At 34.3% G+C, this 18,667-nt stretch overlaps 1 protein-coding gene across 2 annotated transcripts in view; it reads right to left on the bottom strand.

Moving 5' to 3' along the window:
* Positions 1-36: 36 nt before the first annotated feature.
* Positions 37-18,667, bottom strand: part of LOC145998941 (uncharacterized) — a 196,672-nt gene continuing 178,041 nt past the window's right edge. Inside the window, exons 8-11 of one of the 2 annotated variants that reach the window (XM_083135744.1) lie at positions 18,510-18,661; positions 15,694-16,374; positions 12,366-12,429; positions 37-9,085 (exon numbers count right to left, since the gene is read on the bottom strand). In XM_083135744.1, coding sequence (XP_082991870.1) covers positions 12,375-12,429; positions 15,694-16,374; positions 18,510-18,661 — 888 coding nt within the window. In that variant the 3' untranslated portion in view covers positions 37-9,085; positions 12,366-12,374. The remainder of the gene's footprint in view (positions 9,086-12,365; positions 12,430-15,693; positions 16,375-18,509; positions 18,662-18,667) is intronic. The other variant, XM_083135745.1, reaches the window with a different exon arrangement.

Here is an 18,667-nt window from a genome sequence, read left to right on the forward strand (position 1 = left end):
CAACATATTTTTATCATCAGGTAAAGTAAGACAAGATTCTAAATATGAAGTTGTAACATTTATTGTACAGATGACATATTCTACAGAACAATTACACATTAAGTACGAAATGAGAAACAATTATAAACTAACCTCATTTGATTCACACAAGAAAACTTATCTTTCAAAGAAATATGCTTCACAAATAAACAAAAAGAAACCACAGGGACCAAAAGGGAGAAGTAATGATCCTCTAGGATGAATACAACAATTATTCACAATACATAGTAATTACATAATCAAGATGTCTTAAACATGATGTAAACAAATCAACACAACTGGAAAAAACAAACAACACAAATAAAAGGGAAGCTCTGAACTTCTCAACCAGTTGAGAGATCCAGAAACAGATAAGATGTTTCAGAACTGTCATGGTGCACAAAATAACAAAATAATCGCTGCTCTTAACAATGTGACATAAAGCATAGTTTTCCAGAACACATTGACAATGTGCAATGGTTTTTCAAATACCATTGATGTAGAATATAGAATCATGAGATTTTGCGTTCTCTAACATCGGAGAGTTGGTCCTTTAATTCATGGAATGGTGCAACGACTTGGTTTATTAAGTAAACAATAAGCTTGGTGTGAGGTTAGAAATTTGTCTTCCTTACCTAAATTGTGCCATTTTGAAAATAAGACTCGTCATTGCATACGTGATGTGGGTAATGGCTAACTGTGACAAGATCTACGATGTACAGCTAGAAGCAAATGTGTGTACCGAACAAAATTAGTAATTTTAAAGTACATCCAATTTTCTGATTGTAAAATGCAAATATATGTTAGTGTTGGTGAACTTGACATTTTTAAGATTCAAAAGTCAGATCAGAGCAATTTCTGATATTATGATTACGACTGTATATGAATGAATAACAAACAATGTAGTACGTACATGCTAATTATTAACATAATAGCATTCTGTACATTAATTTTCAACCCCTATGCCAAATTTCTTTTCAGTTCTACAGTGTAAACAGGAAAATTATTCTCCTGAGCTGGTGGTTGCTGTACCCAGTAGAATTATTAAATAAATAAGACTGATTCTTAGAAGTTTCATTTAATTTAAATAATTAGGAAATAAACATTGTTACAGATGAACTACATAGCTGACATCAAACTTAAGATTGTTTAAATAAAAATTATAAAACTGAAGGGTAATGAATTTGAACATGCAATAGTGACTGATTTATTTGAGTTTTATTTTACTTCACATTTCTGCCACTTTTGGCTAATCACAAAGATGAGCACGAGTGATGATATGATGAAGGAACACTCGCAAAGAACACCTATGTCTAGACTGGGAATTGAACCTGGGACCTCTGGCTTCTTAGCACACTGTGCTGACTTCTCCACCACGCAGGATGACCAAACATGCATTAAAGTGCCTTTAAAGGGTGGGCAAGCAATTCCAGAGAATGTTTACCAAAGTTTACACCTTACCGTTCCATGAATCAATGGTTAACTCTTGTACACAAAATTACATTGTTTCCTTATTTTTTTACCTATTCATTCATTTGAAAAATGTAGAATCTTTCACATTTTGATACGAATATCACTAAAACAGTAAAATAGTTATTTTAATAATAAAAAACAGACAAAACGTCTTTAAGAAACTCTAAAAACATTTGGATAATTATTTTACATTGTTAGTTAAAATACTATGTATTTTAAAAACTTAAGTGTTAGATTTACCCTAAAACCAGAATCATTAATTTAATATTCACATGCATTTACAACTTTTCACATAATTGTGTGTAAGTGTGTTTCACAATAAACATGTAATGGAAACCAATATTTAGTATACGCCATGGATATAATTAACATTGTGTTATTGAAAAATTTAAATAATCAGTTTTACTTACCTTAATTAATATTACATAAATCTTATATTGAACATTTCGAAACTGGGAGAAACTTTTCGTAATGGAATATGATGATACATTACAATATATAATTGATCAAAATATTAACACACCAAAAGGAAGATATTTTTGTACTAAAATGAGTACAATGTAACGATCTAGGAATAAATATTGTACATGCTGAAAAGCAAGATAAAATTGAAACCATCTTGAAATAATGATTTTTTATAAACACATACACAATTGTCGTATATGAACGTACAGTTAGTAATTGTTGCATATTACACAGAAATTAAAAAAAATAGGAAACACTCACCAGAAGTAAATTAACTAAGGTTAGACAATTTAGATTCTGTGTATCATCATTACTTTTGTCAAGATCAGAGATACATTTTTAAATACAAATTTATCCCTCCTGTAATTACACTTTTTCCTTCTGCTTCACTGCTGATCATCAACCTGTGCAACACATGGAGAACTGTGAAGTTTTCCGAAACATTCTTGTGTTTTATATTTTCTTCACTTTAATTGGTATGTTGTGGCCTGAAAACCATTAGTGTAGCCAGATATGGGCTCATCAATGCCTCTCACACTGTGGATGTTCAGTCCAAGGTGCAAGCTTTGGGCTCTGGTTACAGGATGCATGCAGATTTGGGTCTCTTGGGAGAAGTAATAACTTTTCTTGATATTTCGGCCTGTGTATGGGCTCAGTGGTCACTCACCATTGTGAGGAAATTGGGGAGCTACGAATGAGTAGCGTAACCCGGTCATGGAAACCTGCAACGACGACTGGCGGTTCATCGTGCTGACCACACGTCACCCCGTAACTTGTTGGATGATCTCGCACCTCTTGTGGGAGTGAGGTCAGCAGTCAGTAGATAGGTAGTGGCCATAACAGGCGGCTACACCACAGGTTATTATTATTAGTATTATTACAAAGAACTGTAGGAGAAGTGGTGATCGTCGGTACGGTGTCTGAACCATGCGGGAGACCCGGTTTTGATTCCCAGTGTGTGTGATCTAAGGTTGGAAACTTTCTGGCCTTCTCTCTGCATAAAACAGCTCTGTGGTTCACCCAGTCTCAAATAAATGGGTATGAGGGATATAGGTGGCTGGAGCATAGTGCTGACCACTCCCAAAGATGGCAGAGATCAAGAATATGTGGGGCCACACCTCCATATCCTCCCTATGTATGCCTTCATGCTAGATCTTGAAAAACCTGCTTTCATTACTTAGATATTGTAAGCTACCAACAATGGGAAAAAATCACAACAGAACTAACCAACTAATGTGATACAAGTACTTGTTCAGTGCAAACATTTTTTTTTAACAAAATGTCTGAACTGCTGCATCTCTTCCTATCCCCACTAAGAGAGATATTTTGCCACTTCTTAATTAAAGCTGCAGTCACATCTTAACGTGGACTAACATTGATCACTGTGCACAAGGACTTTCTGCTTCGTTGTTTCTTGTTGACTTAATATATAATTGATGTTTCTCAGGTATTGAGGCAATTAACACCTACATGTTGCAACACTGTTGATTTACTGTTCTATGCTAAGTCATTAAAAGAATTAATGAATTTATCTTGTACAACCAATTAAATTAGTAATAAAACTCTGGTGAGAAGTTCCAAGTATAAGAATAATAATCAAAACACATCAAAGCTAAAAATTACAATGATCACACCTTATATATGTATAAAAGAAAGATCGCAAATACTTTATTAAACTGTAATATAACAAAATCTCATGATTCCATATTCAAGTTTGATTTGTAGGTCTTTTTATTTTCATATCACCCTTCACATACATCATCCTTGAGTAATTTGTGTTCACAACCTTTAAAATAGTTGAGATCCTGATCAAGGATCGTACCCATTATCCTTAATGATACTTTCGTATCATTAGGACATGAAGTGCATCAGTCAACTGTGTGATTCAATGAATATATTTCAACCTTCATCATCATATGTTTTTAAATATCTACATCACAAAATATATATTATATAATTGAGTAATATCTTGTAAACTCTAACATTCATACGTACAACAATTACTCTTCCTCTTGCAAAACCACTGCTGCTAACATTGTTTACTGAGTCAAATTCTGATTATTGTTCTTCTAAATGCTAAAGGCAACATTTTTCTATAATTACACTGTTAAGTATCAATGTGCCATATGTACTAACATTGCTATGTTGAAGTTCAGATATTACCAAAACTGTTTCAGAATTCATTCTGTAATAGACAAGGAATTGTATGGTCTTATTGTAACTGATAAACTATTGATAATACTGATAGAAGAGGGGAAAAGGTGCAGGTGTATTGGTCATAGAAACACCCTTTTAGTACCGACAACAAATAGATTTTCATTATTCTTAATATTCCAGGCTCTTTGCTAGTCTCGCAGTAACCCATTACTTCTGGAGTTTTCAATGAACTATTATTACTTACCCAATACATCCATAGCATTGTGTATTCCAGTGTTTGTAGCCCATAGTTATTTTTTCAATAACGAGATGAATTCTCCATATTCTTACAAGTTAATGCCTTGCAAAGAGTGTTGATTATGTGATTGTTAGTGGGAAATCATTTTAAAAGGCCACTTAACTGCATGTCAACATTATGTTTAAAATTTAACAATGCAGTTAATCATTCCCTCCCATGATTCTGCTTGCTGATGATTTTTGGCATTCACCTCTGTTGAAAAAATACCGTGCATTAATAAAGTTTTGGATGGTTGAGTTGATTATCATAAAAGTAGAAGTTAATGTGCATTGTTCTTAAACAAGAAATATACGACTTCAAATTCCAGGTTTGTTTACAACTCGTTCAAATATCCCTGCTATTGTTGCATTTCATTAGCTGGCCAAAAACCAAATAATGAAAGAAATGAATTTGTGATATACATATAACAAAATGTATGAAGATAACTAGGAAGGACTACCAATTACATTAATAGAAACAAAAATACTCGCCAACTGTGTAATGTTACAAGTTCCAGAGCAGTGCAGCATCATGAGTGTTAAAAAAAATAACAACTTACTGACAGTGTAGCAAGAGCATGTGGCTGAATATTGTGAACAGCTGATTGTTCTGTAGATCATTTAGCTAATTGTTGAGGTCTAGTATGAGATTCAATTGCTCATTACTTGAGATCCATTTTACCTGTTGCTATGAGGTTGTAGTGAAACTTGCTCATTTCACTTTTTAAGTCATTTAGCAAATACAACAAAAGCCATAGTTGTGCATTCAAGATTAAAGCAATCCATTCCCCATGCTCCTTATTTATTTCTGTTTTCCTACTATCTACCAGACGTAATTCAAAATTAGAAAAACACTTCATTCGAATTATATATATTAGTGTGGTTGCATCTGAAACCATTCACAGAGTTTGTCATTTTTAGCCCCTAGGTGTCAGTGATAACAACGCACACACAGTGGAACTCTGATCACTGAATGTACATGAAACCATGCTCACAGAACATAGATTTCCAATTTACTACTCAAATTATAAATGTGGCATAGCTAGAGTCACATATTTTTGGTAAATAAAAAAAATAAAAAATTGGTGTTATAGCGGTGAATAATCACATCAAAAGTGCTATATAAAATGACATTTTGGTTTTAAAATTGTGAATATAATCCTAAATTTGATTTAAAAACCACTTATTACACAAAATAAACTTATTCCTTCTAATAGCACATTTATGTAGTTACCAGAGTATTAAGTTTATTCTTGCGTAAAGGAGTCCATTTTTGCTTCTCAAATATTTACAGCATAATTAATGAATTTTCCGTGAATTGCATAACTCACAGGATACTTCAGACTTCAGAAAGTGTCGCGTCTGTATATAAACGGTAAATTTCGTGTTTAAGAGTCAATTTCGCATTTTGCAGTTCATTTCGCATTATTTCGTGACAAAACAGGGTAGAAAATGCACCTCAGACCTTTCAGAAACATGAAAAATGAACATTACAGCATGTTATTTCATACTTTGTGTTTTAGTCAAAAACTAAATTTGCATGCCTCTACGCATAGCAGATGGAACCACAGGAGCTGTAGGCTGGTGAAGGTTTTTAGAAGCAATAAAGTCAATAAATAATAATCCTGAAATATGCTATAACCATTCCAGGTCTCATGTGCACAGAAACCTTAATAGCGATTATTGGTTTATTGTGTAGCAATAAAAAATCGAAGTTTTTGTAATTTAGTGCCAGACAAATATTGTGATCATAAAATGTGAACTGGTACAAAATGTTGCCAAAGAATAAAAGCAATTTTCTGAAATTATATTTTGTTATTATTTTGTAGCATGGAACAGTGGTTATGTGAACTTTTAAGGACATATTGGAAACACAATTTGAAAAATTAAACATAGCTACCAAGCATTATGCTACAGAGCATTTCTACTTTCAGATTTCATCTATGCAAGGAATTTCATACAAGTGAGGGGGACAACAAATGATGGACATTTGCAATGTACACATTCACCAGTAGATGATTCTTAGTAATTGTGAAATATAGCAATGAATCAAATGCACAAAGACAACTTACATATGGGAATTAAGAACTGGTAGGAATGTTGAGTAAGTTATTTGGGTTTCATCTAATGCAATTAACTGATTCTCCTCTGGGTAGAAAGAAGTCTAATACAAACATAAACGTATAGAGAAGAAAGTATGCTATTAATTGTGGCTTAAGTAAAGAACATTTCATCTCTTGATTGAAGTGGGCATCTGCTTAGTTTGATGATATATAGGTCAATCATTTACTCATCCTCCAACACCCCAACCCAAATTTCAATGCTTTCCTAAATCTTTTCACAAAGGCCCAATTTATGGTCATTTTGGCTCCGAATTTACCCTTACACACCCAAAATACAAACGTATCCCTCCTCCACCACCACATGATATAAGGAAAGTACAGGAGGAAAGAGAATGAAGACAAAAATTGTATGCTTTGATTCAGCTATGAAACTGATTAAATTTCAACACTTCAGTGCAATTTTCTCATTCCGAGTTGTCAAGAATTTGAAAAGACTCCATTACCCAGCATCAGGACATGCAGTGCTCACAATGGTATGGGGAGAATGCATGGGGGTGCCTCAGCCCAAACTACGGTTTGTTAGTTTTAAGTACACTTTTATGCTCAAAAAGCCTAATCAGGACTGGATATAGTGTTTAAAGCAGGATTCAGACCACTGTGCAATGTGGGAATCGAACCCTGGACTCTTTGATATAAGGCGACAATGTTATCCCTCCAAGATATGAAAGTCAGCATAAAGCATGCCCACACCTACATCACTGTGTTAAACCATACAAATATTCTCCATCTATTCCCAAGTCTCAAGCAAACCCCTCGTCACTAACAATTTCCACTTCAAACAGTAGGCACACATCTGAGTTACTTGTTTTCATTTTTTCTACCTCTTCTGATTAGCTGAGTATATTAGAGAACAAATGCAAAGTTATCTGTATTTTATCCGGAACCATTGGCTTCCCAGTCATCATTATCATCACCATCCATCGCCATTTCTTGCCTCAGTCTGGGTAGGCAATGTTATTGGCTTCGCAGTGTGGTGAATTAACAATTATGAAATAGTATGGTGATGGGTACCAGTGGCACATGGGGCAAAAGCTGTGCAATGGTGGCACCTGTTCCTTAACAATAGAAAATGCTTCAAAGAAGAGCTTCACGGTGATTCGAAAAGTTGAGAATGACTAAAACAATAACCACATGTCCAGTGAGAATGTCTGATTGTAGGAAGGAATGCATTCCTTGATCATAGACTGTACAAACCTACATTCTTGCATAAAGAAGAATTGATTGTGCATGGAAGTTTAAGAAAGAATAGAGAAACACAACATGCATGCCAACAAATTATTTAATCTTTCTCATGCAATCTTCAAACCGTATATTCATATATACATGTAGCAAAACAACATTTTAGGATTTATTATATATATGAAATTTGTGCACCTACGTAAATCCATGGTAATTTTATACTTGATATGACTAAACCATGTCCACAATAAAACATTCATACCATGATTTAAATCTGGATCCTTAAAAACACACTACAAGCAGAGGTTAATACGTCAGTCATGCATTCTGATTTATTGTAATTTGGTATGCATTAAAGAGAAAGTGCATCAAGATTAACAATATAGTAAGTAATCGTATTAAAAAAAAAAATAATCCTGTGCCTATTTTTTTCCCCCCTGAAAAATATGTTTGGTCAATTCTTCGTTATGCCTAGCATATGTTTTTCAGCAGTGCTATAAAATAGTTTGAATGTTGGCAAGTACTTCAGTTGACATAACAAGCACAACCAAGCAGGCTTTATATACCCATCTGAAACATATATAAGGATGCTCTCCATTTGTAAATCAATATATAAGAAATGAGTAATAAATTCATTATACATAAAGCAATTTACTGTAACTAATTACAAAGAAATCTGTAAATAACAAAAAAAAAGTAACAACTACAGCCAAGTAGAACTTTAGTTGCAGTGTGGCCAGATATTATGAGTGATAAACATGATCTGCCACACTCATAACTTTCATTCATTACACTGTTGAATGCAGAGCAACTTTTTATGCCTGTGTGTATATATATATGCACATGCATGCGTGACAACATATAAAGAAGGTATATGGGTTTCACAAACTACTAAAAATCAACAATTTTCCATTTGAAATCCATGTCACAGAAAATATTCAAATAGAAAAAAACAATCAAGAACTGTTAAAAACAAACAAATCAAAGACAACACAATTCCTTTCCAACATAAGCTATACAATTGTCTATAAACAATGAACAGACAATTCTTTGTGTCTGTGTGTGTACACATGTACATAAAAACTGTCAACATATTTTGCATGCCCGCATACTACCTGACAAAATTTGACCCAGTAAACATGCTCTAGTGCTATTTTACCCTAGCACCATTTCAACTTGTACACGTTCCTTCATGCTATGAACTGTTCCTACCTGTTCCGTCCAGACCTTTTTGTTACTAACAAATTAAGAATATAAACATTCCATGCCGAGGTACATGCCTCTACATATGCATTCATTACCAACATCCAGACATAACACCTCCCGCCCAGGATATCTTAAATGCAAACATTTCATTCTTCTTACTCTATCTTCATGCATGGGTTCGTTGGAATCTGCAAAAGAACACAATAAACAAAAGAAAGCGAAATTCATACAGGTACTGAAATAAATTAATAAAAAAGAGAGAAAGAAGTAAGATAAAAAAGAAGAAAAATTGGACAAAAAAATGTATAATATAAGCCATTCATTTACTTCAAATCTTGCTTATTGTAATGATACCAAATTAATATTATACTACCCTGCTGGAAATTTCTACTGTTTTCAAATGTCTTCTACTGTGTACTGTGAAATGTACCGAAATCCTATTGTACATCTACTGTACAGCTACTGTACTGTGCAGCGGGGCTACTGTACTAAAAAAACAATGTGAATAATAATGCATAATACTTGCTACAATATATTATAATATCATTTATTGACTCCAAGAATAGACAAATTAATTCATGACAATATTTTCAGTGATTTTGAAGTGAATTGGAAAAACAGTACATGAACTGAATTTCTACTGTTTTTCTAATGAGTACTAATGAAGTCAGATATATCTTAATGAATAAGTTACTACAATTCTTTCTTAAGAAATAACTCAACCTTAAAGCAGCTAGCAGTTTGAATACATGATCATATCAGTTGTATTTTTTTTCAGCATGGAATTTCCATTGTTATTATTATATCTGTGTAATGCAATTGCAGAAAGGATCCATTTTTTGATCAAGGTAGTCAACAGTGTTTGCTTGTTTTGATTTTTCAAGCGTTGAGGGTCAGGTCTTCATTTAAACTAATTTTTTGCTGTTTTTGTGTGAATATAGTAAGAACAATATGTCAACTTATGTATAAAAAAGTATGGTTTTCAATTTTCTATAAGTGCGTTAACCACAATGAAGTTACACACTTGAAAACGTGTTCACTTTATTTGATTTCTTTGTTGTGTGAACACATTCCTAAGTAGCAAGTTCCACATGCTTTACCATACAGTTATTTTTTTAGTTGTTTGTATGAATTTTCCATTGCATTTTCAGTTGTATAGATAAGAAAATTTTCATTACTGACAAGAATACCGTTTTCAGACAGCAATATACTGAACACAATAAAATATGTTAGTTGTACAATTATATTACTGAAAAAATTAAGAGTACAGTTCAACTACTTAAGATACAGTAGAAAACATTAGCATTACAGTTCATCTACTAAAACAGTAGATGTTTCAAAACACCCATTGATCTACTGAAAACCGGACAGAATTTTCAGTAGGGTAATCGTAAATATTGTAAAGTTGTATAACAAAAGAGAGGGGGCAATGAAAAGCCAAAGCATGTACTAACAAAATTCAGGTCCTGCTTTGTGAAAGGCACTGTATCTACAGACCAATTTGTATTTTTGGTTATTTTGATTCATTTTTCTACTTCTGGGTTAACTGTGATGATGAAGATGAATAATGAACTCATAAAATAGATGAAGGAACAAACACAATGATATGCCCAGACCCAACCAATATTTTGAACCTACAAACTTTGTGCAAACAATTTTGCCACAGAAGCTATCAAAACAGATATCTTCACAGTCCACCATGATATCATAATGGTTGTGCATTGTGATCAAAAAGGCCTTGAATTTAATTCTTGGAGGAAAGGGACAAATTAGTTGTTGTGGTCATATACTGTGTAATCTTTTTATAATTTTGAATAGCATGTCACAATTGAAGTTTTGAATAATTTATATTATTGCCTTGACTTCATTATCATTCAAATCACAGTTTTAATACTGACACAGAGAAGAGAAAAGGTCACAACTGTGCACTTTTTAGCGATGCTAGTAAGTTTCTTTATAATTTATAATAATTTTAAATGCCTATCAGCACCAAAACTCGTGAGTTTTCCTTCTAATTCTTAGGAAGGGTTAATTAATTCTATTTTTTTACTATGTACATAATATTTACATTTTATAGGTTTTTATTTTTATATTTCATCTCTATAGCAAGCACAGATTTATTTGAAAAATGAAGAGGTGAGAGAAGGTACACAAATATTGCCAATAAATAATAAATGTTTAGTATTTCACGGATGCATTATCAAAATTTAACATGGAAAATGTGGTAGCCAAAACAAAAGTTTCAACGGTATCTAGCACTTGCCAATGAGCATTTCATTTTTGTCACAATGGTACTCACTTTAATTCTTAGCCCCTTCAAGATTTTCTTTCATGCAATATTTTATTGAAATATGGTATGAAACAAAAACTCTAGGTGGAAAAATACATTCAATTGTTGGGAGGACACTTGTTTCAAAATTTGGTAGCCTGGCACCATTAGGACACATATGTTAGAATGAATACTTCAGTATTTTAGTACGATCTAACATCTATCCCCTACACACGTAGGTTAGTGAACAAACAGGAAATATTATTTACATCAGGACAGTTCTGAGGAACAAAGTAAAATTTTAGTAAAAATTTCCATTTTGTTAAACACCTTTAGTACAAATAATCTAATCCTAGTATCTGCATTCCCTTTTCTAAAAGCAATGCTTATCCTAAGTGGAAAATGTTTAGTACTTGCTACAAATAAAGAGAATTATTAAATTGAGAAAGATAGCATTTGCATTGAAAATGAATGTGCATTTAATTTTGCACTATTTTTGTCACCTGAAAACAGAACAATAGTTCACTCTCCCAAGACTGTATGCACTCTTGAATTGTAAACACATACAAATGTCTACACACTTTATTATCTGTGCAACAGAGATGTGAACCCATATTTTGTACGCAGTTAATAAAGATGACTCTTCACATAAATTTCTTGTAGGAAAGGCTTCAATGTTTCATAATTCTGAACCTGACATCTTCGAGGAGGAGGAGAGGTTTAAATTGGGAAAAAACCCAAAAAAGAGCATATGTCTGCTTTTGTATTATCCCAAGTTTGTAAATTTCTATTATCCTGATGAAGCAACGTTCTTCAGAGAAAATTAAAAAATCTGCTTTGACAATCACGACCCAAATGTTCTAATAATTATCTAAATTGTTAATTATACCATTACTTCCTGCATAGTGCTTCACAATGGAATTATGCACTTCTACATATGAAATTAGCTCCTTCTTTAGAATAATTAACGATATTACATTATGATTTTTAGCTCCCATTTTAAACATCATGAGAAACTTCATACATCTATACTATGGACTGTGCACCTGTGCAAGTAAAAGAGATCGGGGAGGGAGGTGGGAGATCAACTAAATTACTCCTTTCTAATGTGTCAAAGCCAGTGCATGATGTTAATAGTTATTCAGCCAACGAAGCATTACGGCCAAGCCTTAAGCTTGGTAGTTTTAGAGTCATCTTACCTTGAACATTTACGAGTTGAAATCATCAACCCAAGACTGTGTTCTGGCCATTGCTTGACATGTACTGTAAAATGAACGATATTAAACGAAAGAATTCTAGTAACGTAAACCCTATACTCTCAACAACCTTAATTAAAATTAAATAATCTTAAAATGAAATACAGAAAGTACAAAGTAGAAAAGAAAAGAAAAGTATGTGTAAAAATATGAGAACATGAGCAACTAAACACACTTAATATCCTCATATTAAATATACTAAATTATATAATGGATCATGAAAATTTCGATAAGAGATTACAAAAAAACAAAAAAATATCAAAAAATTTAACCCATGCATGGTGTTATGGTACTGGAAACTGTGGTCTATTCACAAATACCGCACACCAACCTCTCTTAAGTATGCAAGACTGCCCGAATCACAATTATTTTAGTTGATAATTTACCTTTACATCCTGTAGGAAAGATTTGAATAAATGTATGTCTCGTGCAATAGGCATGGTGGCTTTTTCTCACGGTCATAAGCTAGGGACCAGGGAGGTGGACAACCCCCAATACAATTCTGAGGTATTGAGACTTATGCACATAGGATCTTTACTACTTGAAGAGGATCATTTTACTTATGTTGATTTGGTTTATTTTTGGCACCCCTCAGGCTTTTTGGTGCAAGGAATCTATGGTTCACTTCTCAGTAGGAACCAGATTTTTCATGCTAAGTGACATATAAAGAGACATCATCAGTGTTTCAAAGGTAACAGGTCCCATTGCAGTATTACAGACACAATTCCTCACAGGTAAGCAGCGAAGCAAAAATCAGATAAAAACAGGTCTGTCTCGGTACTCAGTTGGTAGAGCATTGGACACAGTACGCCAGAGACCCAGATTCAAGTCTTGGTTGAGGAAGCATTTTTTGCTTAAATTTCAATGTAGTAAATTTCCTATGTATGCCAGATCATAAGGAAAAGAGATTTTTGTTCTGAAATGGTCATTGGGCATTCACACGTAAGGTTTCATTACTAGTTTCTTCAAATGCTAAATGGTATACCAAGCGTGTCTACAGGTATGTGCAGTGCATGTTCACACACACATAGACATAAAACGAGTCCCCAGAATATTAAGAATTCAATGAAGCAAAAATTCAAGCTATGGTATTAAAATCTAGAAAATAAAATCTCCACTCTTCTAATTAAGCAACTTGATTAACCAACTACAAAATATGTATTTCTATCAATATACATTATGTACACAGTTAATAAATCACTATTCAAAACTTAAGCAAATCATGCCATGTTATTAAATCATAATACTAATTTCCATATATTTCCAAACATTCTCTTACTTTCTAATCAAGTTTCACTATGACACAATCTAACAAAATTGGTGCTACATATGCATCTCCTAATGATATGCAATTATCAGTCAATTTGCAAACATGTACCTCAGTCTTTTCTAAGCTTAAAATTTCACAACAAAGTGTTCATACAAAACTACAGCAATTCTAATACCCTATATATCTACCAATCCATTCCTTTTTTGTACATCTTGTAAAGAAACTTGGCAGCCAATTAATGCCACAGGGTCAAATAGATTGTTTCTGATGTAAAGTGATGGGAATAAAAAAAATCATACTAACCAATATGCACGTAATTGTAAAACCGAACCAAGTTTATCCACAAAGGTATGCCAGTGCTCAATACTCGTACACTTCATGAACTGTTCTGTAAACTGGTTGCGTTTGAACGCCATAACAAATATTGCTTCTACAAACTTAGAAGTTTTAAATTTGAAATCATTCATTTTGACTCTGTGAGATTGTCTGGCCTGTAACAATTATGTCTACTTAAGCTTCAAAAAATTGAAACAACAGTAAATTGCAGTTTTTACAAGTTAAATACATAGGTATAAATATCTTTGGCAAGTTTGTAACTAAAAACGTTCACATTTTCAGGCCAATTTATCAGCAATTATTGATAAAGTTGCTTGCGTTACTTATAAGTGATATATCTAATTACTTCCAACATACAATGCAGGAACATTATGATGGATTAATCTAAGGCATTGCAGGAGTCCTGTTGTATAGGTGTGGTTTTATGACTCATGTGATTTCAAGCTGGTGTCACGAGTTGGAAAATAACTTTTGTATTTTAAATTTTACAAGTTGCAAAGAGTATGACCAGGTGAAAAAATCAGTCGTGGGCTGAGAATAGTAAGAGATAAAATTGTACGTGAATCAACTTTGTGGAAATGAGTTTCCGGGGCTTTTATTTTACAGCTGAACAACCAATCAATGGTGCCTGGAGAGGTAATGTCAACATAAAATTAAGTATTTGATGCATATAATATCATTTCAGTCACAGTAATTTGCATGAATTATTATGAAGAACTAATAATTTCAAGTGAGATGTGTACAGATCATTGCAAAAGACGACAACTTCAAACTGAAACAGCGTTTGGCTAAAAATGCTTGTGTGATTCCTCCACACACATGGCCACTCTGCAGAAAAAAAAAAAAAACATGAGGAAGGCCATGGCAATGAACTTAAGATTTTGCCAAACACTGGGTCTGTCAGAAAGAGTTTGTTTCAAAAACATAGCATAATACCACATTTTTAAAAATGATCATCACAATATAAATTTTGTAGGCATTCTTTCAGGACTAATTTTAAAGATACCTGGAAACAGAAATTTCAATATGAGTCAGTATATAATTGAAATATGCCTTTGAGCTTGGAAGATGTGAAAAAAGAAGTTTTGTCTCATTGGTTAGAAAGATGTCATTGCAATGGGATTGTGAGACTGAAAAGGGTGGGGAATTAATCAAATGAAGCAGTGGACTATTTCTTAAATTCTTCATCAGAAATGCTACTTTTGTTCATTCTAATACCTGTACTGAAAGGGAATTCTATGAAGAAAGTGGAATTATAGAAATGAATTTTTAAAACATATACAGTTGCAGCAAGTACTTTCAATTACAACAATCCTGACTCAGTCTTGGTGCATTATTACAGAAAACACTAATGTCATTTTCAAAGTTTACTGTCATGTAATTTGTGCTACTAAATAAGTTCATTATAAGTTATCTTGTCAGAGGAAAAATTATTACTATTGAAATAGTTGTCAGTAATGATATAAATTTGTCTATGTCGCTTACACATGAAACGGTACTATTAATTATAGAATGAAATACTTTGGCTTTTACATGTCCTTTAAATGTAAGTCACTTTACAGATAAAAGAGTGGTCATATTCTTATTGCTGGTTTCCTTCCCACAGAAATTGTATATTATCTAAAGTTAACATTATTTTTTAAAATTAATATCTTTGAAATTTACCTTTTCGAGACCCTGTGTATGAGTTTGCGGAATGACGCAGTCCATTTGGATCTTTGCAAATGGCATTTCCCATCTTCGCTCGAATCCTGTCCAGCGGCACTGTCATTTTCCGCACCCTGTTTGTTCTTGAAAGGCTTTGTCTTCTGCTTTAGGCCAACATCGTACATTTCCGACGAGAAACCCGAATCGGAAGAAAATGCTCTTGTGGTTGTCGGTTGATCAGAAGTGGAGGTCGATGTTAGAGATGTGTCTGTCGGTAGTGTCATTGGCAATTGTACTGTGTAGGAATGTGGCTCGTAGTTAAATCTATCGTGGTCGCAGCTCTGCGTGGAGTCTTCGTCGTAACTGGAACTTGTGCTGCTTGCAACTTCGTCGATGTATGAAATGTCTGGAGGACATCCTATCCCGGGAGACGGGGAGCTGCAATCTCCACTGGCCGAGGCTCTTCCGGAGGAATAACCCCTGCGGGATGAATACTGCGACCGAACGGAAGGAACTGGGGAAGAGTGAAGGAAGTCTGAACAGCCGGAAGCTGTTGAAATGTCTTCCTCGTCCACATCCTTGTGTTCAGAGTATTCTTCTTCTGATGAACACGAGGAATATTTGTCGTTCAGCGGAACAGGACGAATCCAGTTTCGTAGGTCTTGAAGAGGTGTTTGAAGACATGATAGTAGCTTCTTTCTGTTAAAAAAAGAAGATCAAATGACCAGGTATAGCAGGCAAAAGGGAAGGATGTTTTACAGAATGAATAATAAATTTTATGCATTTTTTAAATAGTAATAATGAAAAAGAGACAAACTCATATATTAAAAAAATTAACAGCATTATAAACTTAAGGTTGTATGCAATTTAGAAATGCATGCTGCATAAATTTGGAAATAAATTATATCTACTTACATTTGAGTAGATTTATAGCCAGCAGGTATACATATGTTGTTACTACTGCGCATTTCAGTATGCACAGTTCAAATAATAATTAAATTACTTCTACTAAAATTAATTCTAATTTCGGTTATGGCCTTCTTCCATATACGAGGTTTGGCTAGAAAAAAAACCGGACTGATGCTACAAAATCTTTTATTCGGCATTTTGTACAACAGGAACTTTATCTCCTTCAAAGTACTCCCCTGCACAATCTGTACACCGCTTCATACGAATTTTCCATTGCTGGATGCAGTGTTGCCAGTCATTTTTGGAGATCATGTTCATTACATCCGTCGCTTTTCTTTGCACAGCTTCTACTGTCTCAAATCTGGTTCCTTTTAGGGCGGACTTCACTCTGGGGAATAAAAAGAAGTCACAGGGAGCAAGGTCCAGCAAATACGGCGGATGTTCTAACACTGGGATGCCATATTTAGCCAAAAATGTCTTCACTGACAGGGCCGTATGGACAGGAGCATTGTCTTGGTGCAGAATCCATGACTTCCGTTGCCACAAATCAGGTCGTCGTCTTCTTACTCGCTCACGAAAGGTTTCCAGCACATTAATGTAATGATGTTGGTTTACAGTTTGACCCTCGGGTACCCAATGAATGTACACAATGCCTCGAATGTCGAAAAAGACAATCATCATGGCTTTGAATTTGGACTTGCTCATGCTAGCTTTCTTGTGACGTGGCAAACTCGGGGTCTTCCAATGCATTGATTGGCACTTTGTGGCAGGGTCGTACATGAAAAACCACGATTCATCACAGGTTATCACTCTCTCTAAGAATGTAGGGTCTGTTTCAGTGTTCTTCAAAGTGTCCGTACAAATGTTCACTCGAGCTTCCTTCTGTTCCAATGTCAGGTTCCTTGGCACGAGTTTTGAACACACTTTACTCATGTTCAAATTCTCGTGTAAAATTTGTCGAACACTTTCTTTGTCTATTCCTGTGATTTCAGCAACTGCTCTAATGGTCAATCGACGATTTTTTCGAATCACATCACTCACTTTTTGAATGTTTGTTTCCGTTTTCGACGTGCATGGTCATCCTGAACGTGGGTTGTCTTGGATCATTTCCTGTCCTTCTTTAAACCGTTTAAACCACTCAAACACTTGTGTGCGTGATAAACACGCATCCCCGTACACAGATTTTAACATGTCGTACGCTTCTGTTGCGGATTTCCCCAGTTTGTAAAGGAACTTCATATTGACACGCTGTTCCATTTTAATACTCAGCATTTTTCCGACGGAGCACAGACGCACGTTCCGCTTTGTCCAAGTGCCACAGCGAAACTGAGAGGCCTGCACCCAGGGCAATTAGTCATTCTGTAGGCAGGGTATGGTAGTATAGAATCATGCATTGCTCAACCTTCGCGCATTCGTTGGTTGCCAATAGCAACATCAATCCGGTTTTTTTCTAGCCAAACCTCGTATTACCAGTGAAATATTAATTACATTACAGGTTCTCAAAATCTCTTGCAATAAAGTTATAAAAATAACCAGTTTTGTAATATTTGTACTAAAAACTGTAGTTACACCACCTAATACCTGTTCTCAAACATCTGGAAATACAATCTTTGCGTCATGCCCAGGGATTTGCTAAGTTTTTCACAATAATCACATTAAAAAAAATCATTTGTTTTGACACAATTTATTGTATTGCATAAAGGGCCACATAATAATGTCACATTGTAACAAAGTGGGAACTCTGGTGTCCGTTGGTCATTTCTAGTGAGCGAAGTTACAATTATTAGAGATCATAATGTATTTTGAGCTCATAATGAACATGAAAATTTTGTGCCTGACGTAATCAAACCTGGGACTAACTGGCTATGCATGATCTTGTGCCTTATACAATATGTGGAGACAAAAAAATATATATATTTACTTACTGGTGTTTGTCATCGTACTCTCCAAATGTAGCTCTAGTGTAATTACAAACGGAACATTTTTTCCTCTTACATGTAGCCAAGTGCTTCATCCCTTTCCGGAACTGGCTGTTCAGGGAAGCACTCTGACGGGCAGCAAACTGTAGTTCGGAAACCTGCAA

The sequence above is a fragment of the Lepisma saccharinum genome, chromosome 14 (genome assembly GCF_977018435.1).
Source record: "Lepisma saccharinum chromosome 14, izLepSacc3.1, whole genome shotgun sequence".
Taxonomy (NCBI): Eukaryota; Metazoa; Arthropoda; class Insecta; order Zygentoma; family Lepismatidae; genus Lepisma; species Lepisma saccharinum.